We start from the raw sequence: 22935 nt of genomic DNA on the forward strand, positions 1-22935 counted from the left end.
TAGACCCACAGGAAGTCCAATGAGATGTGTTATAATGAGGTTAACTGTGTTCTCTCCCTTCCTTGGATGCTGTTTGGGAGAGCACACATTCTTGCTCAGATCACAACATAAAAAGTCGGAAGTGCAGTATTTTTCTTAAGATCACAGTTCGCCATTGATTTCAAGATACCTCCGTTATTCTGTGTGTCTCTTAACCCACAATTATGGAATATTAACGACAACATATCAACTCCTATTCCTCCTCTCATGCCATGCACTGTAACATTTGCACTGCTGCAACAGAGCAATATGCCTCATCATGGAGAATATTAGCAGCTATTGGTCATGACAGGGAAATAGGATCCCCCCATCAGAGGTAGTAGGCCTTTGTTTTCAAGAAGCTGGTGACAAACAAGGAACATAGGAACATATGCCTGAACATATCCTTTCAACTCGACAGCTCAGGGAAGTTACATAGCTTTAAAAATCATATAAAATCAACTCCTTTGCCAGTTTCCTCCATTCCAACACTATTTCGCCCTTGAAAAAGGAAGTGCCCAGAGGTGACAATTGCTGAGCTGATTGTTCACCAAGGAAAGCCTAATCCCACCACCAGACCTGCCTAGGGGTCCAGACATGCAAAGGTAGTTCTATTGTACTTTGGGTGGTGGGACTTCAGAGGTGTTTGCCTATGCTAATCTTATACCTGGGTCTTGCCCTGACATGTCTGCTTATGCTAATCTGGTACCAAGGACCTGACTGGACATGTTTGCCAAGGTCGAACTAGTGTAACCCCTGTCTACCCCTCACCTTTGGTAACATGTCAGTGATGTAAAGATGATGTATCAATGATGCTGTACGAACTGTATTCTGGGATATTGTGGGAAGTTTTAAAAGTCAATGTCGCCCCATGCTCTGGGTTCTTACTGCTGTTGGAACCTGCTGCACAACAATAAAAGATCTAAGTCTACTGACTGCTGTTTTGCTCCAAATTGCCTGGCTGGAATTTCCTTCTTTTACTGACTGCATGGACTCATGGGGGACTTGTACCCTGACGAGCTGTGCTGTTGAGTAGTCTCTCAACCCAGAATTTTCTTTAACAGAGACAAGGGTCTCTTCTGGAGATGATGGGAGTTGAACTTGGAATCTTTTGCATGCAAAACTGATGCTCGACTTTGAGCTACAATATTGCCTTTATGCCTTGCCTGGAGTTTCCAAAGGTATCTTGCAGTTTACTGTTGGAAACAGGATGCTAATTTGGTTGGCCTTGGCTTGATCCAATGCAACATCTATTCTCCTGCCTTCCTCTGAGTTCCAATTTGCTGTCATTGCAAGTCCTAATAGCACACGTCATTCGGATATTTAATAGGCTAAATAAAAATATACTTGGCTCACTAATGTAGAACATCAGTGGGCTTCATAACGGTTTGGGGCTTCTCATTTGTCTTTGCTTGAAATGAGAAACTGGAGACATTTTATATTTTTGTGGGTCTATCTGAAAATTTCCCTGAACACTGTTTGGTGGCTTCTACTACTGCTTTTACATCTTTGTTGTCTGTATTTGCTTGTAAATCTTTCCATTTTACAGGCTAGGGATAATTTAAGCCTGAAAAAGAATATCTGAAAATATATTACTTTTAAATAGTAAGATTCATCACATCTAAGCCTCGATGCCTGATCATCAAAAAGACCCGCTTTTATTTCTGAAAAGATCCATTCTGTCAGAGTAAACAGAATGCATTATTCCCCTTTAATAACCATTTTCAAGCATGCTTCTGTATTACTTTTCTTCCACAGCTGTATTGCAATAAGCCTTAGAGTAATTGCCAGTTCTCTTCTCTAATAGGTTCATTATTCTTTTGCCATAATTGCAGCCATTAAACGACCAATTGTTAAATTTCCACTCCTACATTTACTTAGCACTCCATTTTATAATAGGGTATATCATTACGGTACCCCAGTGGCCACAGCAATTGTTCAAAGCGTTTCTGAAAAGTCAATGAGATCCTTTTGAAATACGTCAGGATTTCTGATTTCCAAGTAATCCGTCTCTACTCTTCCCTCTCCCCTTCTCTGTATAGTTGTCTTTTTTTAGCCTTTCCTAAGATAGCAACTGTATTTAGGCAGTTTTTCTGAAAGCAAAGGAAGCTGACCTATTCAGGAAGATATAATGGTGTGATTCCCATATATCTCAAGCACTAGTTCCTTACCTTTAGGTAATGATTCATACATAACAAGGTGATGGAGCAAAGATTTAACCAAAGAAATTAACACTTATGGCTTAATGGCTTTTTGAGGGCTTTGATTTATCTTTTCCCATGTTAAATTTGCTGGGCTTTCATCTGCACAGTAAGAGTGATCTAGCTACTGGCATTAGCTACAGTCATGGTAACAAAATGATCCATTTTATGACTCTTGCAATGTTGTTCAAAATTCTGAGACAAGCCAAATCGCTTATGTCAGGATTGGTGCATGTTTGTTGCTTTAGAGTAGTAGATTTTTGAGCATATCAGTAACAGTAACAGGAAGTAACAGGAAGTAACAGGAAGGCATAAAGACACTTTAGATGAACATTTTGTTTAGAGCTATTAGCATAGCATTTCTTTGTTTTGAGTAACAGGGAGTGTTTCTCTGTTAGCAACTTCAGCTGTATATAATATATTAGCATTACACTTTTGGGGGGCGAGGCACAGTATCTTATCTGTACACTTGGTGGCTTTGTGGCACATTTCTTGGCCTAGCATGTTTACTGTGACTGGGATTTGAGTAGTATTTTGGTCAAAAATTCTGTTATCATTTACATGTATTATTATATCTGATGGACTACACCCTCTGTGTAAGCTTTTAAATGGGTTTGATATGATGTGCTATGTTATATCTACATTCTGCTTATTAGTGTGATGACATTTTAGGTTCTAGTATGAATAAACCTGACCCAACTATTATCAAAGAATAAAAATAAAAGCATGCGTGCTCAGGGAATCAAAACAGACAAGAGAAGCAGATCCTGTAGCCTCAGAATCCTGATTTGTCATAGGCAACCATTCCCAAGTAAGAGTGTCATGGAAGCCCACAGAGTGAACTCAGTTTCTGTAGTCTGGAAGAACCTACAGCAAGTGTGGGAAACCTTGGGCCCTCCAGATGTGGCTGAACTACAACTCCCATCAGCCCCAGCAAACAAGAGTTGAGATAGATGTTTTGATGTTCTCTGTGTGTGTCCTCATCTTGTCTCAAAATTGCTTGCTGATCATAGATAGCAAGAAAAAAAGACAGGCAGGAGAAATCTCATTCCAACTGATGCTGTTACATCAAACAAGTATTTTGTCATGTGGGAAACCTCAGGCTGGCACAGAATAAATCCCGCTCAAAATCATTTTGACACTTTATCCCTCAAATTGCACTGTTTTCATCTTTAAAAGTTATATAGACTGCTTTTCCAGCAAAACGCTTCCCATCTGATAAAGATTAGGCTGAAGTAGTCCTATGCTCCCCCCCCCCCGCCAGTGAATGAGTTAATAGAAATAATATATCTGTGGTTCATTTTCTAGTGAATCCTGACCCTTCGTAAGTAAAGTGAGGGCATGCCCACATAAAATACGGAGAGTACAAGATCCATCATTATAATGCATTTGTTACGTGAAAGAAAAGGCAGTCAGCCTTTGTCAAATTGCTGAGGTTTGGCTTCAGCAGAAATTATTCTGGGAAGCATAGACTGTGAATATCGTCACATACTTGTTAGAGGAAATTTGGAGGATACAACCTGTCCTCATTGGCAGAGGTGTATAAATTATCCAACTCTCATGTCAAGGTGCCGTTTGGCAAACCCATGCAGTAATCATGCTTGCTCATGTCCCTAGAATTCTGGAATACTTGGGATCCTGAAAAGCCCTCGCCCTTTCTTCCATAAAACAGGTTAATAGGGTAGGAGACCTAGAGGTTAAGAAACTGCTTCAGGTGGAAGCTAACACAAAAGAACCACCAGGAGGGCTAGATCTGTCTACTAACTATTTGCATTCACAAAGCATGCTAGGCCATTTTCTTCTTAATAGAAAGAATTTACTTTGACCCTGTAGGCTATAATTTCTGGATACTCTGAATAGATTGTTACAAAAGAAGGATGGTTTTAACCCACTTATAAGCATCTGTGTTTCTCAGCTGACTTCTAAAGCTGCAGATAAGATACAGCAGAATTGCTCCAAACTTACACACACACAAACACACATACACACACCTGCAGCCACCCCAAGGACGAATGAACAGCTCCTGTCTCTCATCAGAATGCCAAGTGTTAGATTCAATTTTCAAAACTATTCCTCAACCTAAGGGAAAGAGTTGACATGGTAGGTAATAGAATCACACATTTGGGTGGTTGTAATTTAGATAACTTCCATCATTTCCTTGTGCTATTTATACGTAAAGAAAAACCTTTGCATTTAAAAAATGTTGGATGACTGGAAACAGCTTACAAACATCAGAAGGAATTAAAAAGCACATTAAACACTCAGCCACAGATATATGGTCTCTTCCACAAAAGCAGACATGACTGTGGCAAAAGGAATCTATTATTGTAAATATAATTTGCTATTATTATTACACATTCATTTTTATCATTCTTTGGCCCATTGCATCATGTTGTCTCATGTCTATTTCCATCTTACTTATCCTTTCCTCACTCTTTTTCTGCTTAGGTTTCCAGCATTCTTTTATCTGCCACATCCTTAAAAACACACAACCCTGTTTAGTATCCCATTTCCCTTCTTTCTTTTTCATCCCTCTCTCTGAGTTCATGATATTAATATTCTTAATCTAGCAAGGCAGTTTACATACTAAGACCATTTAGAAGCCACTAGCTGCCCCCCCCCCGAAAACCCCCACAATTACATGTGAGTCTCCAAGGCCCAAAATTATTCGCATATGTTCTTGTGCCGCATGAAATCCACAACATGTCAAGCCCTTGGGTCCAGGTTACCTGAGGGAACACCTTCCCCTGTATTGACCCATTTGATAAGTTCATTAGAGGAGGCCTTGATGGTGATAACCTGCAGATTATCATGTCCACATACAATCACACTGTGTGGTGTGCAGGGACAGGGCAGAGACAGTAGAATGGCATCTGCTGGCAATGTCCCTGATATCTGTATATTGATTAGGACATCAGCACAGAGCATGTGCCCATTACAGATATATGCACAATATGCTCTATACACTGCAAGATTCCAGGCACAGAACTTATATACAGTGGTACCTTGGTTTACGAACTGTCCTGTTTACGAACTATTCGATCTACGAACTCCGCAAAACCAGAAGTAGTGTCCTGGTTTGCGAACTCTACCTCGGTCTACGAACAGAAGCCAAATGGTGGAAGGGCACTGGGGTGGGAGGCCGCATTAGGGAAAGCGGGCCTCGGTTTAAGAACAGATTTGGTTAAAGAATGGACTTCAGAAACGGATTAAGTTCGTAAACCAAGGTACCTGTACAGAATTCTGCAGCTGACATGTGATGGTTCAGGGTAGGGCCAGCAAATACAGCTCTGGCTTTTTTGTCCATGCATTGATAGTATGTGGTTACATTATTGGAACAAGACTTGTGTATAGTCCCAGCTCCTGGGTCATGGCCATAAGGAACGTTTCAAGAACACTTCTGCTCTCTACTTATACTGTCCTGAGTCCCAAGGGGGAGAAATGGGGCATAAATTTAATGAATGAATAAATAAATATAAGCATCACGCAGAAGCATTTTTAGCAGGCTGTTTGGAAGATAATGTAGTTTTTCTTTGGATCATCCCAGTCACTTCATAGATCAGTCAAAAGTCCAGATTTCTAACATGGATGATACATAACTGGACCCTGGAATCTTTTGTTTAAAATTTTTTTTGTATGCCTTTTTAAAAATCCAACTACACACTTTGTTCACATTAGGATTTTTAGTGAGCAACATTATTTTGAAATCTGATACATACCCTTTTTAAGAGTGATCTGTCTCTGCCAGAGGTGGCGATCCTTTTGTCATGTAGATGTCATTAGACTCAAACTCACATCATCCCTAGCCACTATGGTCAAAGGTCAGGAGGGTGCCTGGTTCCCCATCCTGCTCATTGCCAATCCAACTTAAGGGAGCATGCATTTGCTATATTTCTCAAATAGGTCATAGTGACAGATATAAAAAAATACTTTATTTTCTGTCCACATTTTTTTTCAGTCAAAATGTCTTCTAGAGTTTCCTTCTTCTGAGTCTTTCATATACTGGAAAATATAATATGAGGGGGCAGGGGAATGAGAATAAATTAAGAGGGTGGAAAACTTTTATTGAGTTAAGGTTTTCAGCTCTGTCCACACCTATTACAGAAATATTTAATTGAATCCCTGTGTTTTCTTTAATCTGCCCATTTACATTTAGAATAGAATAGAATAGAATAGACTCTTTATTGTCATTACACAAGTGCAACATTGCACAAGTGCAACGAAATTGGATGCCATCCCCTTAAAAACAACAAAAGCAAAACAACAACAACAACCAAACAAACCACATTCCAGCCACACCCACACCAACACCCATCAAACTCCCAGGCCACACTATCGAGTTACAGCATTCAAAAAGGCCACAGCTCTTGGATAGAAACTGTTTTTCAGTCTATTTGTCCTTGACTTGATGTTTCTATATCTCCTGCCAGAAGGCAGTAGTGCAAACAGACTGTGTCCCGGGTGAGATGAATCCTGCAGGATGTTGTTTGCTTTCCTAAGACAACGGGAACCGTACAGTTCTTCCAAAGATGGGAGAGGATGACCAATAATCCTTTGGGCTGTGGTTATGACCTTCTGGAGCACCTTCCTCTCCCTAGCTGTACAACTGGAGAACCAAGCACAAATACAGTATGTAAGAATGCTCTCTATGGAGCCTCGGTAGAAGGACACCAGCAGTCTCTCACTCAGATTGTTCTTCTTCAAAAGTCTGAGGAAATAAATTCTCTGCTGGGCCTTCTTCACCAGAGCAGTGGTATTTGCGCTCCAAGTCATGCCCTGATCGATAGTTACTCCCAAAAACCTGAATTCCGCCACCCTCTCCACCCGTTCCCCGTTGATATACAAGGGCTGAATGTCCGCCTTTTTTTTTCTGTAATCCACCACCAATTCCTTGGTCTTAGCCGTATTAAGAGCCAGATTGTTCTCTCCACACCAAACACAGAGCCGCTCCACCTCGTCCCGATAGGCGGACTCATCCCCTCCCGAAATGAGCCCTACCACCGTAGTGTCATCAGCAAACTTGATGATTTTGTTGCTGGAATAGATGGCTGTACAGTCATACGTATAGAGAGCATAGAGCAGGGGACTCAACACACAACCCTGTGGTGAGCCGGTTCCTTTCTTTAGCCAGACCTGGATTCCTTATTCTTCTCACGTTTTCTGGTCTTTTAGGATTCAGCACACAGCCGATAGGAGCAGATAGATTTATCAAGAACATTTGATTGTAGGTTCATGAAAGTGGTTCTTAAGAAGAAGCCCTTTTTAGTGCTGATTAGGTCAGCATTAAAACATGAACACTGAAGCAAAGTTTGCTCAAGAAAATGGTGTCCAGGCTTTACCAAGAGCAAATGCGTGTTGTCTAAACCTTCCATCGAATATGTTTTGGGTTGAATCTAGTCTTGCCCTTCTGGGAACAGAAGGGCTCATTGACTTCACTAAAAGAACCCAGATCCAGTGAAGGCTCCCACTGAAGGAAGTGGGGGAGGCAGTTTTCACCAATTCCCCCTTACCATGCAGCTGCCAGTGCCATTTTACATGCTGTTGTATGGGCTCCTCAACCCCTCCCCAACCAGGAACAGCTTTTTAAGGAGCAATGGGACTACAGGGAAAGGCAAAATTAGAGAATCACCCCATGCCCCCCTTTTCCCAGTGCAAGCAGAATTCCACTGATCACAGGTCTGCATCTAACCCTTTATCTCCAAATAAAGTTAAATGCATCATAAGGTGAGCAGCCCCATTCACAACCAATGCTACCATGCGCAAATAATTTTGGAGGTTCATTTGCAAGTTTTGTAGCACCTTTTTTGTCTTGTTCTCCTTCAGCTTCTAAAATTGTCATGGCTCTCTGGAGAAGGTGATGAAATCTGAAGAATTAATATTGCTGATGGTTAACAGCCCAGATAATTTCTAGTTAAATTCATATCTCTCCATGGCTTGTCATACTAACACATTCAAAAGGCTAAATGGGTTTTCTATGAGTTACCCATCCAGCATTTGTATCTTGCAGATTATTGGGATGAAAGAAGTAGGAGGGCAGTATAGGGAGGTAATTGGTTGGGGGGGGGATCTTTAAGCCAATTGAAAAAAATATGGCAACTATGTGTTAAATATAATTGTTTTGATTGCACACTGAAATTGAGAATGTCTGTATATTACTAAGGGTTTAACATGGAAAATTCCACTGAAGTTAAAGAAGATCAGGAAAACCTCTCTTAAGTGTTTAACAGGTTGACGATTAACTGTAGATGTCCTCTGCTCTGTCATGTCCCTGACTTAGATCACGTGAAAGAGAGAGAATTACCTTCTATGGCTATGTTAATCTATGGGTGTCCATTTTGTGTGAATGAGCAACCAAATGCGAAGGCTGTGATAACAGGCCACTCCTGGAATAATCAGCCTTAGGCTGGAATGCAAGCTAATGGAGTCTGTTTATGGAGAGACGGGCCTCTGATTTTTGGTGTGTTAGAATTATTTTGGATTTTGTAAGAAGCTGGGCCTGTGCTGGATATGCACAAGACATTGCCTGTAACTGTTTTGGACGTATCACTATTGCTTTTGTTCTGTTTTGAAGAAAGTTCTGCAAGTAAAGCTTTGAATAACATTTATGGGTCTGGACAACTTTTATGCATCCAGTTGCTTCATGCTGAGCAATATATTAATACCTGCAGCAACTGCTACCCGGTCAAAAGAAGATAGGAACATAAATAGATCCCTGCAAGATGTGACCAAAGATCCGACTTTGTTTTCGATGGAAACAATTCACTTTAAATAGCTGTCTTTATGCTTTCATAGCAAAATCAGTTGGCTTTGTGTGTGTGGCTCAGATTCCAACATTATGTGATCACATATAGTGGGGGAGCAGAACTGTATGTACCTGGTACCTAGCATCCATTATAAGAGCCCCCACATATGCAGCTGTTCTAAGTAGGAATAAGCAGGACATGGAGGGCGGACATTGCCATAGCAATCAATCAAACCTTTATTGCATTAGCAAACTGCCATAGCAAAATAAGACAATACAAAAAAGAAAAAAAGACAAACTAGAGACAAGCAACCCAGCAAAATTCAGGTGTTTTGGCTGGCGTAGTGACATTTAAGTTACCCGAAGACAATAATGCAAAGATATAGTAGCCAGCGCCCAAAAACTAGTATGCGGGTATATATAAAGCACAAAATGGCCCCAGAACAGACTCAGCATATTGAGTTAAAAGTAATAAAAAGATTAAAACAGGTCCAGGTCTAGGGCACGCTACCCTGTCAGAGTAGCCCTGAGTTTCAGAGCCTGCACTATGAATATTGCCACCCCACGTGAGATTTGGGGATTTGCGTCCACAAGAAGCGATTTCAAACAGTCTTCCTTAGATGTAATGGTGGACGGGATCAAAAGGAGGAGCTTAGATCTTATTGGCTCATAAATAGGGCAGTAGAAAAAGAAATGTATGAAGTCCTCTACTTCATTCATTGTGCATGGACATAGACGCTGGGTAATAGGGGTCTTAGAATAAATCCCCTGCAGGAAGGCCGTGGGTATAGAATGGAAGCGGGCCATAGTAAACGCTCTTCTCAAGTTGGGCTCCGTCAGGTCTATCAAGTAGTTGGCAAGTGATCTTACCACTTTCACTTTAGGGAGCCACATAGAGAGGCGAGCTGAGGTGGACTGTGCCCGGTCCATGGCCTCGTCTCTTGTAAGAATCCAGGCCCGGATTTTATGTTTGTCCCAAGAGGACAGCGAGTCAAGATTTGGGAGAGAGTAGCGTGCAGTAATAGTCACCATGGCCTTGGACCATTTATTGCTTTGAGAACACGTTAAAAAGGCTTGCCTGGCTAGTAGGGGACCTGGGGCATTGATTAATTTACAATAAAAGCTAATAATTCTAATGTGGGCTCTCGCAACAATGGAGGGGAGGCCCAGTTCTGTTCTTAACTGTGCTGCAACCGAGCCCTTGGGGAGACCCAGTATCTTCCGTGCAAAAGAGTTTTGTAGAATCTCCAGCCGTTGTAGTGTTTTTAAATTCCACCCCCAGATTTCAACCCCATACAGTAACATCGGGAGGACTTTGCTGATAAATGCTTTTCTGATTGGTGGAACCAGCTGGCCGCCTTTTGCATAATAGAATTTCTCCAAGGCTTTGATGGTTCTGCGGGCAGCCAGGATGGTTGTATTTAGGTGAGCTGACCAGCTAAGCCCATGCTGAAAAATGATACCCAAATACTTGAATGCTGAACAATGTTCAATAGAATGGCCCTCAAAATTCCAGAGTGACTTCCGAGTTTTCATGCCAAAAGTAAGAATTTTGGTTTTGGCGAAATTAATTTTAAGGGAGTTGGTATCACAATATGTCATGAGCCCTCTGAGCATGTTGTTTAAGCCCAGCTTGGTTAATGACAGTATCACCATGTCGTCCGCATAGAGTAATATGGGGATCTTGAGCTGTTGTAAGGAGGGGGCAGATTGATTTAGGGCCTTCATAGTTGTGACGATGTCATTGATATAGAAATTGAATAGAAAAGGGGCCAAGAGGCAGCCCTGTTTGACCCCTTTATTCAGAGGAAAAGAATCAGAAAGAGCTCCCAGAGGGCCGAATTTTACTCTGGCCGATATGTCATTATGAATTTCCATAAGAAGGAGGAGGAGTCTCTTATCTATGCTGGTATGACTAAGCTTCTGCCATAGCCTATCTCTGGGAATGGAGTCAAAGGCGGAGGACAGGTCCACAAAAGCCGCGTGTAGTTTGCAGTTGAACCTGTTTAGGTATTTATCAATCAGGGTAAGTAGAACAAGACATTGGCCAGATGTGCTATGACCTTTGCGGAAGCCAGCCTGTTCCGGATGGAATAGCTTTGTTTCTTCTGCCCACTCAATTAATTTCTCTAGCAAGAATCTAGAGTAAACCTTGTATGATATGTCCAACAGGCTGATAGGTCGGTAGTTGCGCGGATCTTGTGGGTCCCCCTTTTTATGTATTGGGATAACTATGCTCTGTTTCCAGTTAGGTGGAATCTTAAGAGTAGCATTAATGGTGGTAAAGAGAGATGCTAAGATAGGGGCCCACCACGACTGGTTCGATAAGAATACCTCAGGTGGTATCATATCCTCCCCCGGGGATTTATCCCCTGATAGCATGCTAATTAGTTGAGTACATCTCTCTGGGGAGACTGGCTCCCAGGTGGGCAAGGCAGATGCTGGAAGGGTGGTGACTACATTTACGTCAGAATCTGAGGTGGAATACAGCTGAGCAAAGTGAGAGTGCCAGCTGGCTGCTGTGATGTTATTAACAATGAATGAGGGGGGTCTTAGACCTGCATTAATTAAATTCCAAAATTTCTTGTCGTCACGGGTTTTAATGGCCACTGACAGAGCCGACCAGCGTTCTTTCGCAAAGAGCAATTTCTTATGTTGGAGCAGCTTCTTATAGTATGAACGAAATTGGGCTAACTCCCTGATTTTGCTCTGAGTGCTGTCTGATTTCATGTCTGACTGGAGAAATCTAAGCCTACTTCTGCACTGTTTGCATTCTTGGTCGAACCAGGTTTGATTCTTCCAGGATAGAATCGCACGGGAAGGTTTCGTAAGCGAAGGGAGCAAGTAGACTAGAATTTGCTGGAAAATTGAGAAATGATTCACATTCGTTGTTAACAGCTGAGCTTTCAGGGCTAGGATCTCAGGGGAATTTAGGAGGACTTTTATGTCTTGCTCCAGGTAGATGTCCCACTTCTTGCGTCCGGGGGCCAAGGTCAATGAATCCTGGGGGTGTGGTGAGCTGGGAGGCCCCAGCTGTGTGTGGTGAAAGGAGATGGCAATTGGAAGGTGGTCACTTTCGGTTCTGTTGAACACATTGAAACAGTATGCCTCATCATTAAATGCTGAGGAGGACCAGATGTAATCTATAACACTTGCCCCTCTAGATCCTAGAAAAGTATAGTATCCCCCGGACCAGTCTTTGGGTGTGCCGTGCAAGCTGTGCAGCCCACAGTTTATAGTGAACTCCAGCAGTATGATGCCAGCCCTATTAATGGTCTTGTCCTGTGAATTCCACGTAGGAAACCACTCCTCTTCTATGAATAATTGCGACTTATCGGTGAATAAGCTTATATCTGCTCCGATTCTGGCATTGAAGTCCCCCATTATAAGGATCTCTGACTTTGGAAATTCAGCCCCAGATTTATCTAGAATAAATCTTAAATCCTCCCAAAGCTGATTTGAATGAGAGGAGGAGTAGGTAGATGGATTGTACAAGTTTACACATATGAATTCCCCAAGCGAGCTGTTAGTGATGTGCAAAGTTTGAATGTAATTACTCTCTAACCAAAAGATAGGAGAGATATTAAGCTGAAGCTCCTGCGAAACAAATGTTACCAGGCCTCCACTAGGGCGCCCATACAAGTGTGTTTTGGTCGCAGGAATCACAAAGGCGTCATAGCCCGGTAGGGATGGGGGGGGTGAAGATTCTAAGCACCAGGTCTCTTGTATACCCATAATCTGGAATTTCGCTAAAAACTCTTTCATATCCCCGTCATCCTGTTTGGACGTCCATCCTGCCACATTCCAGGATAGCACATTAAAGCAATTTGAGGAGGGACTATGTGCTAGTCAATTGCTCTGGTTGCTGGTGGGAAGGACATTGCCAGGGGTCTGAGACAGCTCCAGGCGAGGTACTGCCGAAGGTATCGAAGGGGTGGTGAGTTGATTGATGTGACCAGCAGGGTCTTCAGTAAAACCTGAGTTGTCTCTTTGCACAGTGGGTTCCTTAACGTTTATATATTGGCTTGAAAAGGTTGCAGATAAATGAGGTTCTACCAAAAGAGGTTGACTGGCAAAGGACGAGGATATAGAGTCATTTGACTGGACCGCACTGAATGAAGACTCCAGGTCAGGCATAGAAGAATAGGACATTGACAGATTACCAGGATGAGGTGTATTTGGCGCGTTACTCTTTAAGGCGGAGGACGAGGTAGTTGATTGCAGATCTATTAGTAGAGGTGAAGGGGGTCTGCGTTGCGACGGTGTATGAGGAGCTTCCGCCAGGCAGACTGCCAAATCATCCGTTATTGGAGTCCCAGTATTTGGCAGGGGTTTCTGGGGTGTTAGCCCCTTCATAACTGGTTTCCTTTGATTTAATAGGTTGCTATGTCCAGGATTTGAGGAGATTTTCTCTTGAAGTACATGTGTAAGATGCTGCTTGAGTGTATCAAGCCTGTTTATAACTTCCTGCTGTTCTACTAATGGCAACTCGCCATAGGATGAAATAAGGTCCCTCTCCTCTGAGATATCCAGATGGCTGGGCCCGCTTTGGTCATGCTTCTTTGTTGCTGGAGTAGATAAACCAGGAAGCTTGGGCTGAGAGGGAGGGTGAGGTTCCCGGGTGGACAACTTGAGTTTCAAGACTGAGTTGCGCCTGTCTGGCGGGCAGCTACCTTTTTGTACGGTGCTGCGGAAGAGAGGTTTAATCCTGGTGTCATTAAAGACTCTTGTTGGGAAGATGCCCCAGGTGGCCAGAAACGCTTTACGCCTAACCAGTATGGAGGGAATTTTTGGAGACTGGAAGGAGAGCAATACTTTTTGGAGCCGATGGTGGTAGTTTAAAAGTTTCACTGTACTGAGGTCTATTAGCGGAGGCCAAATCTGAAGGAGTTGCCTCAGATGATCTTTGACATCTCTCGAATTATTCCACCTTGGGGACCTGGGGTCCCTACTGTGTATAGTTAGACATATTTTGTTTGGTTGTAAAATCAGAGATTGAGAGTCCAATTGAGTTTTTAGGAGGTGACCACCAGTACCACTTTCATGTCTAATAAGGGAGGTATACCTCTGTCTCTTTAAATCCCTCGGAGGCAGAGTGTGGTTAAGCTGGAGCTCTAGCAAATGGGCCTCAAGCTTTTGGTGGAGATTATCCACCTGCATGGAGATCCCATTTATGCTCTTAAAGATGCAGCGCAGGGTCCTGGTTATTAATTGGAAATGATCGAGTCCCATGCCATCGCCGAGGGCCAACTCGGGCTCCCCCTTCGAGGTGGCTCTCACCTCTTTGTCATTATCGTTAGCATTATTCGTTGTCTTCGAGTTCACCCCCTCCACTTCTATATCGGCTGCGAGGTCAATTAAAGGATTAAAACGATTGTGAGTTTCAACCATGTAGCTAACTTCCTCATTGTTTCTATTACAGTTAAGAAAAAAAGTATCAATCTTGGACTGTTTGGGCCTCGGGGGAGGCATTGCCTCATCCAGGTCCCTTGGCCGCTTGCCATGGCCCATAGTGGAGATTAGAAGCAATATCCACAATAATTGGAAGTATCCTAATACACCTTAGAGAGTATTGTAGGAAGCAGGGGAGTGGAGAGCGAAGAAGAAAGAAAAGTAAAGTTCGTTGCTTACTTACAATTCTCAGTCATTTCGGTTCAATGTCTTAAAGGTCAGACTTAGCCAACAATGGTCCAACAATGGTTGCTCGGCACACAGAATGAGGTTTCTGAAAATGAGGTTTCCCCTTTGTTCAAAGACTGTTGCAGCAAGAAGCAAGTGAACTGTTTCTCATTCATGCAAGTAACAGGACATCAGCTTTTTTTCTCCTTGTACCAGGCGCTTGGAGGTAGCTTCAGAGCGTTATCTCTTGGCTGCTATCCCAAGAGGAAAATGCTGCATTCTTACCAACATTGCCATAGCAGAACGTTGACTGGCCTACAAGCAGTCAGTCATATGTAACACAGTTCCCTCCTCAAACACTAATGAAGTGTCTAAATAAGGTTTCTGTCTACCCATGAATCATTATGAAGAGCTTGTCATATCTTTTTACACTGGGCTGATGTGATAAACATAATCATCAACTGTACATTTCATTATTAAGCTTGCGACATAGAATATTTTATGTGACCAGCCTCCCAACACATTTCCAGAACCTGCATGCAGTGTTATTAGAGTTATTGATGGTAGAACTTGTCTCAGTTTTATGAACCTTTACTACTGTGAGTGTTTCATGCTGCAATTATAGTTTTATGTGGAATTCTTATTTAGGTGCATGATTGTTTACCAGTCCCAGTCTTATGCACAGCTAATTTAATGTGCTTTCTTTTGGTTTGTATATGTGAAACAGCGTCAGTTCACTGCAGTTTCACAGCAGGCACAGATAACAGTTGGGTGCTGAAAAAGAGTTGTCTTTTAATCTAAGGATAAATTGGTTTCATAATACGGTTAAAAGCTTTGAATTTGGGAAAGTAATTACAATGCTGTAGAAATTGAAAACATGGCTAGCAGATATAAAGGTACAAATGTTAAAACTCTCAGCAAGGTGCCTGCACATATGTGTACATAAAATATATAATTTTGATATTTTTTGTAAAAAGAATTGGTTTCATGTTGTCATGTCAAATGCCAGGCTATTTTTATCACATCACGCAGTGACTACCACAGTGTAGATACAGCCTATAGAACTGGCAGCTAATTGCACATATTATTTTGTGTGAAATCATTGGTAGTAGCTGAAGCAAATGATTGAACTTTGCCTTTACATCAGGTTTATTCTAGGTGTGCTTAGAAACAGTACCAAATTAGGAAGATCATCAGATTCTCTTCTTTTCTATGTATCATCATCAACATATTGTCAATTGCATTCGTTAGCAAGAAGGGAAAGATACAGAATGCATCTTAATTTTTCCCCATTTCCCATTATGAATTGCCTTTCAATTGGAGACAGAGAGAGAAAATATTGTCTGTGCTTGCAGTCATACTTTTGACAAATTCTTCTTGTGACTTGTAAGCAGAGCAACTTCATATTTGGAGAGGATATGAAACTCCACAGTGGGTCTGCCCTTGCTTGTTCCAAAACCATTACAGTGACATTCCTGGCTGTGAATGTGTTTTCACTCCTGCTGTTGTATCTCCCCCCACCCCCAACAGTGAACCAACATATCAACTATGGCTTTAGAGAATAGCATGTATTAAGCTGGTTTACAACACAGGCTCAACCATATTAAGCAGCTATTTTATGTATTCCTTACTTTACTATTTCTTTGGCTAGGCCTTGTCTGTCAGGAAAAAAATGTCATTCACTAAATGACAATAGGTTGCTATTTATTTCTCTGTGTCATCTAAAAGCAATCATTCAAAACAAGAACTAAGATGATCTTCTTAAGGCAAAAATGTTTTCAGAGATGAAAGCTGGCGAGGCCAATTTGTTACCACAAAACTCAGTGGCAGGGTGGAGGGGAGGCCAAAGCGCTTGACTATTTGGTGAATGGACTTATTTTCCTTTTGCATTGTGTATCAATAAAATAATATCTTGTGCAAGCAGGTTTCTTCTCAAGTCTTAGGATTGTGTTGTTGCCCTAGCTTTTCTTTGATAACCATCTGCAACAGACGCAAAACTGAAAAAGTGGGGAAATGAAGCAAAAGAGACATTGCACTAATGCTTTAGGGATGTTATCCGCACGGGTCAGTAATCATTGCCTCTGCCTGTTTAAAGAACCAACAGGGCAATACAGGGAGTCTTTGATTCTATTATATTATACAACTAGGAGTATGATGGCTGTAAAGGGAAAGAGTAACAACAGGTGGACACAGAACAAAAGGCAGCAACTGAGAATCATTCACATTTACCTAACTACATCTGATATACAGTGAAGACCAAAGAAGAAGAAGAAACTAAATTAAAATGCCCTCCCCACCCCCCAATGGTTAAAGATGTGCTTATTTAGCAAATATTTCAATTACTAGGCGCCTCTTTTTTCCCTCTTTTAATTTCATTGGCTTGCTTCTCCTGGCTCCAACAGATGAGAAAGGTTTTCCTTCAGTGCAGCCTGGGAGTCTGCCAAATCCAATATAGCCCAGAGGTGGGGAAGTTGCACCCCATGAAATGTTGCAGGACTCCAGCTCCCATCACTGCTGACCATTTCTTTGTCCCACACGTTTCAGTGCATCACGCTGTCACTTCCCTAGCCACAAAAAGTCCATTACCTTTATTTATGTATTTTAAGAGTTGATTTGTTGCACTAGGGGTCCACTTTAATTGCACAAATCAAAATCTGTGGCATAAGCATGTGGTATATCCTCCCTGCAAAATAGTGACAGTTGGGATACACAATAAACCAAAAAAAGTTGTGTTTTGTTTAAAATTCATTCACTTTGATGAATTATTCCAGGAGTATAGCAAGTGCCTGAATGCAAGCACAATTGAAATGGAAATTGAAGTTTGTTGGGCACTTTGTGCCTTTTCTTAAACTTCCCTGCATGTTTTAGACCTACTTGGAGGCTTTGCCTCAATTTTTGCTCTCTTGTGTTTTGGTGATGGTATATATTTCCGAGTCTATTTTGTTAGCTATTCTGCCTTCTTTCCCTGTTTAAAGCTGAATATTAACATTTTTACAGTAGATTACAGAAGTTTTCTCATCACTTTCAGTCTGTGTTTTCTGGCACTTTGCAAAAGCAGTGAAGGTTTTGTGTCTGAGTGGTTGAAATATTCAACCACTTTAAAATCTATCATTTATATTTACTGGCACTGACTTTAACTTATGAATTACAAATAAGATTCAATTTTACTGTAGAAATATGCCTTGATAAAAATGCTGCTGAGCAATGGTTGTTATTAAAGTGCTTACAGCAGACAACAAGGATTTTTTTTGGTTCTAAACACTGCAGTCTAGTGCAGCTACTCAGAAGTACAGTGGTGCCTCACAAGACGAAAAGAATTCGTTCCGCGAGTCTCTTCGTCTTGCGGTTTTTTCGTCTTGCGAAGCAAGCCCATTAGCGGATTAGCGCTATTAGTGCTATTAGCAGTTTAAGGGCTATTAACGGCTATTAAAGGCTTAAGGGATTAGCGGATTAGCTGCTAAAAGGCTATTAGCAGCTTAGCGCTTTAGAAAAAGGGGTTGGGGAGCGGAAAAAAACCTCAAGAATCGCAAGACATTTTCATCTTGCGAAGCAAGCCCATAGAGAAATTCGTCCTGCGAAGCACCTCTGAAAACGGAAAACCCTTTCGTCTTGCGGGTTTTCCGTCTTGCGAGGCATTCGTCTTGCGGGGCACCACTGTAAGTTCACTGAGCTCCACAGAAGTTATACGTAGGTATATATGCAGCGCATGTGTGTGTGTGTGTGTGTGTGTGTGTTTATTTGATGTGCATTGGAACTCTTTAGGGGTTTCTTTTCAAGCAGCCAGTGAAGGATTTCTTCAGAATTTGTTTGCTCTGTTGGCCTTACTAAGGACTGAAATAATGTGTTTAGTAGACAGAGATTTATCAGCAAAAACTGATACGAATTTAGGGGAAATGGTGGAAAGGAAATTTATTAGTTTACACATGCACCAAATATTTATCAGTTTTAGTTCTAGTGGAACTCCTCTTATTTGGTGGGGAAGCATTCACTTCTCCTCCAAGGGAAACCAGCAAAAGAAGCTTTAAAACAAACGAAGACTTTGCCTCTGTAGATTCTAAACAACAGGTGTTTCACTCTGGCCTTCAAATTGTCTAGAACTGCTCCCCTAAATGTATTTATTTCATTAAATCTATATTTTGCTTGATTGTGGGGACACACACACCTCAAAGCAGTTTACAAAAAGAGATACAACAATGAAATTATTACTTTAAAAATTTTACAACCATAATTTAAAACATACAAAAAGTTTAAACCGCAACTTAAAACTCATACAGTTTTTCCTAAACATTTAGGTAGGCTTGTCTAAATGTCAATCATTGCTACAATTTCATTTGTTGGCTGAAAGCAATGAAGGGCAGAGATAGATACTTTCTAACCAAACAAATGAGCCTGGCAACCCAACCCTCTGATTGGCAGCTGTGGGCCACGGCCACGTCCACAGCTCCTCCACTCTTGCCAGCTAGGGTGGAAGGTGGGGAGAGCAAGGAAAATGCCTCTTTACTGTATCACTTCTCAAGCCCTTGTCACATGTACATGACAGCAGCACAGCTGACTCAAAATCCAGCCCTCGCCACCCCTGAAATGCCCTTTTTTGGAATTTTCACCCGAGTAGCCACCCATTGTTTAGGCAGCTACATTAGGGTGCTCCTCCATGGCAGGGCTGCTTTACCAACTTCCCACAGGATATTAGCAGAGCCAGGGATAACTCTGCTCCATCCAAATCCCCTCCAACTTCTTGGACCCGTGTTTTGGTCCAGTAACCTAAGAGGGAGCCAATGCCTTTCCCTGCATCTCTCCTTCTCTCTGCTCACTAAAATTAAGTGTATCTCATAATGTTATCTGTTCTCCTACTTTTTTAAAAAATGAAACCTGGGAAATGAAGGGTTATGGGTGGCCATCCACTAAGCTTTACTCAGAGTAGACACTTTGCAAATTAATGAATGTAGATAAGTTAGGTCCATTGATCTCTATAGACTGCGCTGAGTAAAACCACCCACTGGTTCATTCAGAGGGGGGAATTCCCCTTCACTTCTGGACATTCAAGGCCAGCAGATGTCCCAGTGCTGTAGTCTCAAGAAACATGGGCTGGTGTTCATGTTGCCACACTGCAGACTCCTTGATACTGTAGTCACTATTAGCACAGTGCAGACACCACACCTGATTCCTTTAATTAGGCTGTGTTTACAAAAGAAAAAATTATACAGGTTTACTTGTCATCAGCAGTAGAAAAACTGAGGTTCTGAAACATCAACAGCGCATTTCTGTGCCTGAAGTGAAAAGGGAAATTTCCTAACAGGCATGTGCAAATCATGCTGCTCCCCAGGCCTGGCTCCTGCTGTAAGAGAATATCAGGGAGCAGGTGAAAGTTAAAGTCTCTCCTACAGTATATGAGAGTTCTCAAGAAAGCATAACAATGTTAAGACTTGGAGACATGGAGGATTCAAAACTGATATTCTAGCAACACTGCTTGCTTATCTTTTGGTTATCATTGTATTATACAAATGAGACATGCATGGTGTTTTGTGGATTTCGATATTCCTGGATTTGAAATGCAATTTCTTACATATCAGATCTCTAATAGATTGTAATCCTTGTATGTATCTTGATCCTCTCTGCAGCTATGCACCCCAACGGAACTGCACAGATATTAGTAACCTAAGAGGGAACCAATGTCTTTCCCTGCATCTCTCCTCCTTTCTACTCACTAAAATTAAGTGTATCTCATAATGTTATCTGTCACACTCCCAACATAACATGAGCTGGGATATGGAGTCTAATCTTAAAGATTAAGCTGGGAGGCCTTCATTCAGCAATGTTAATAAGCACAGGCATCGTTTCTCGTTAAACTGGGAGTCCAAACGTGCAGTGAAGCACAATTACTTGTCAACAATGAAGATATGAAACACAATGCTTTGGTTAATTTCTCCCCACTCCCCAACCCCACCTGCATTGTTGCCCAGCAAGGCTGCCTTTCTTAGACTCCAGGTAAACTTAAACAGGAACAGTTCTATTTAAGTACAGTAGGCAGGGGGACATGCTTATTCCCCAGCCTCCATGCCCACACTGGCTTCCTCTTTCCACTTGCCTCGACAGGAAGTTCCCTCTTCAAGTACTGCCCCTCAACCCAGGAACTAACAATATGAACCCTGTCCAGACAACTTTCACAACAGCTGGTTTGGTATATAGACTGATGATTTGGAAAGCTTCATGCGGCCAAGATGGTATGGCACAAAACTGGTTTGCTGCTATAGTGTGTCCTGGGTGCATCCACAACAATAAAGAGTCTTCTGACATTTAGAGGCTAACATGCAGTTGTAGAGATAGTAGTAGTAGGAGGAGTAGTAATAATAATAATAATAATAATAATAATAATAATAATAATTTAATATTTGTACCCCACCCATCTGACTGGGTTGCCCTAGCTACTCTGGGTATATACGGTGTATAAACCAGCATATATATAAACATGACGACTGTAAGCAGTAAGGTGAATTGTAGTTGGCAATCCAGTTGCTAGTCAAATGGAAAGTGATGTATGGATCAAGTTGCCTTTGCAAAAAGAGTAAGGTGGCAATCTTGTCCTCACTTACCTGACAGCAAACCTCATTGGATTCAAGAGGATTAAATCTTGAGTAGATATGGTTAGGATGGCACTGTAAAGTTTGGTGAGGGGTCCTCAGTGCTTGACCAAGTCATGTACTGGTTGCGCTCAGATTTGTATCTACGTAGTGATTATTGCTACTAGTTTCTGTACACCTACAATTTATCCTTAACAAGAATGTATTTCACACATGTCAATCAATGCCTTGCAAAAGGCCGTTTAAAGCATGACGTTGCTTTTCACCGTTTTGTTTCTTCCTGCCCTCTCATCATATTGAATGTCAATCATTTTTTACGACTACAATTCATTTTTATTCTATTGTTATAATACACATCAAATGTCAGTGATGTAGACCAAGTCAAAATAGTTCCTTGACTGTTGCAGAAATGGCCTTCAGCTCCAGAAGATATGAATTTATTAGAGTGATGTATGGGCCAGTTGGTTGCTTTGAATTAGCAATATGGAATGTACAGTACCAATCAGGGCAAGGAATTTCTGATCATGCAAATAACTACGGGAAATTAGAAGTGTTTGGCCTAGTATGACTACTAATGTTGAACAGTGTAATCGGACAGTTTTGCTATAGTTCTCCCCCACGTTAGTGCACTTTTTTGAGGAAAGGGGCACTGAGAGGCTTGTGATATGGAAAGGTTTCCTAGATATAGCTGATTACTTTCCCCTCTTCTTTAACTTTCTGATGAAACATCGGAAGTTGATTTATAGTGAGTCAGACCATTGGTTCATCTGGTTCAGTATTGCCTACAGTGGTCTGGTTCTCATGTTATGGTAAACCTGACCATGACTTACCATGACCATGCAAATGTTCTGGCTCCTAAAGGAGAGTTCACATTCACTTTGTTTCTCCCTGAGCTTTTTAGGTGAGCACAGGATGGCAGCTAAACCAAAGTTTTGCTTCACTTGTTGTCCAAACCATGGACCATGGTTAAGGTCTCTTCTTAACTGTGACCAGTAAACAAAGGCCAAACCTTCACTATGCTGACTTGAAATGCTTGGGGAGGAGTGATGTCACTGGTATTTCATCCTTGGAAGCCATCCTTGGAGATGCTAGGGATTGCATCTGGAACCTTGCATTTAAAGCATGTGATCTACCACTGGGCCACGTCCCTTCCTCAAAGGTAACTCTCTCATATGGGCCAGGAGAGTGGTAGAAGAAGGTTACAAACAGTTGGAGAAAGACATAGTAGCAGACTGTAAATATGAAACATTTTTGATAGAAATTACAGTTGCATTCTTTCAAATATATTCCCTTTTTCTAGACTCCTAGGTTACACCACAAAACTGAAACAATCCACATCCAGTCACTATGCTTTTTGCTTATTGCATTCTATGCAACTATCTTTCTGACACAGCACCCAAGGTGATTTACAATTTTAAAGTATTAGAGTAAGCAAATGCTGCAAATATCATCAGGCCAATTCAAGGAGCTGATGGCACTAGTTCCCTGGCCTGGGCTTCTGATTCCCCTCAGGATTTTTAGTAGCCACAGGGAAGGTTAATATGGAGATGTCCCAACAATTATCTTAGGTCACTGGAAATCCATTCAGGAGCTGGTAGTTATGTGCTCCCTGGTCTGGCCTTATTGCATGCTTAGATCCTGTGCTCGTTCTTTGCCTGCATATGAATTTGATCGCTGGGCATGTCAGTTTTAGGTAAACCTTAAGACTCTCTCCATTCCACCTCCCATTTGCGCACCATATTGTTTTTAAAAATGTGATGCCAGTAATGGCAAATGT

General features: G+C 41.7%; 2 protein-coding genes across 5 annotated transcripts in view; both read left to right on the forward strand.

Moving 5' to 3' along the window:
- Positions 1 to 22935, forward strand: part of ST6GALNAC3 (ST6 N-acetylgalactosaminide alpha-2,6-sialyltransferase 3) — a 643023-nt gene that overhangs the window by 285974 nt on the left and 334114 nt on the right. The window lies entirely within an intron of this gene.
- The window catches only part of ST6GALNAC5 (ST6 N-acetylgalactosaminide alpha-2,6-sialyltransferase 5), a 155915-nt gene that overhangs the window by 22983 nt on the left and 109997 nt on the right, over positions 1 to 22935 (forward strand). The window contains exon 1 of one of the 4 annotated variants that reach the window (XM_083448435.1): positions 20784 to 20801. The exons of the other annotated variants lie outside the window; for them this stretch is intronic. Within the exon in view, the coding sequence (XP_083304561.1) occupies positions 20799 to 20801 (3 nt within the window). The 5' untranslated portion in view covers positions 20784 to 20798. Of the gene's footprint in view, positions 1 to 20783; positions 20802 to 22935 lie in introns of those variants that run through there. 4 annotated transcript variants of the gene reach the window in all.

Source organism: Podarcis tiliguerta (genome assembly GCF_965153285.1).
Source record: "Podarcis tiliguerta genome assembly, chromosome: 6".
NCBI classification, from domain to species: domain Eukaryota; kingdom Metazoa; phylum Chordata; class Lepidosauria; order Squamata; family Lacertidae; genus Podarcis; species Podarcis tiliguerta.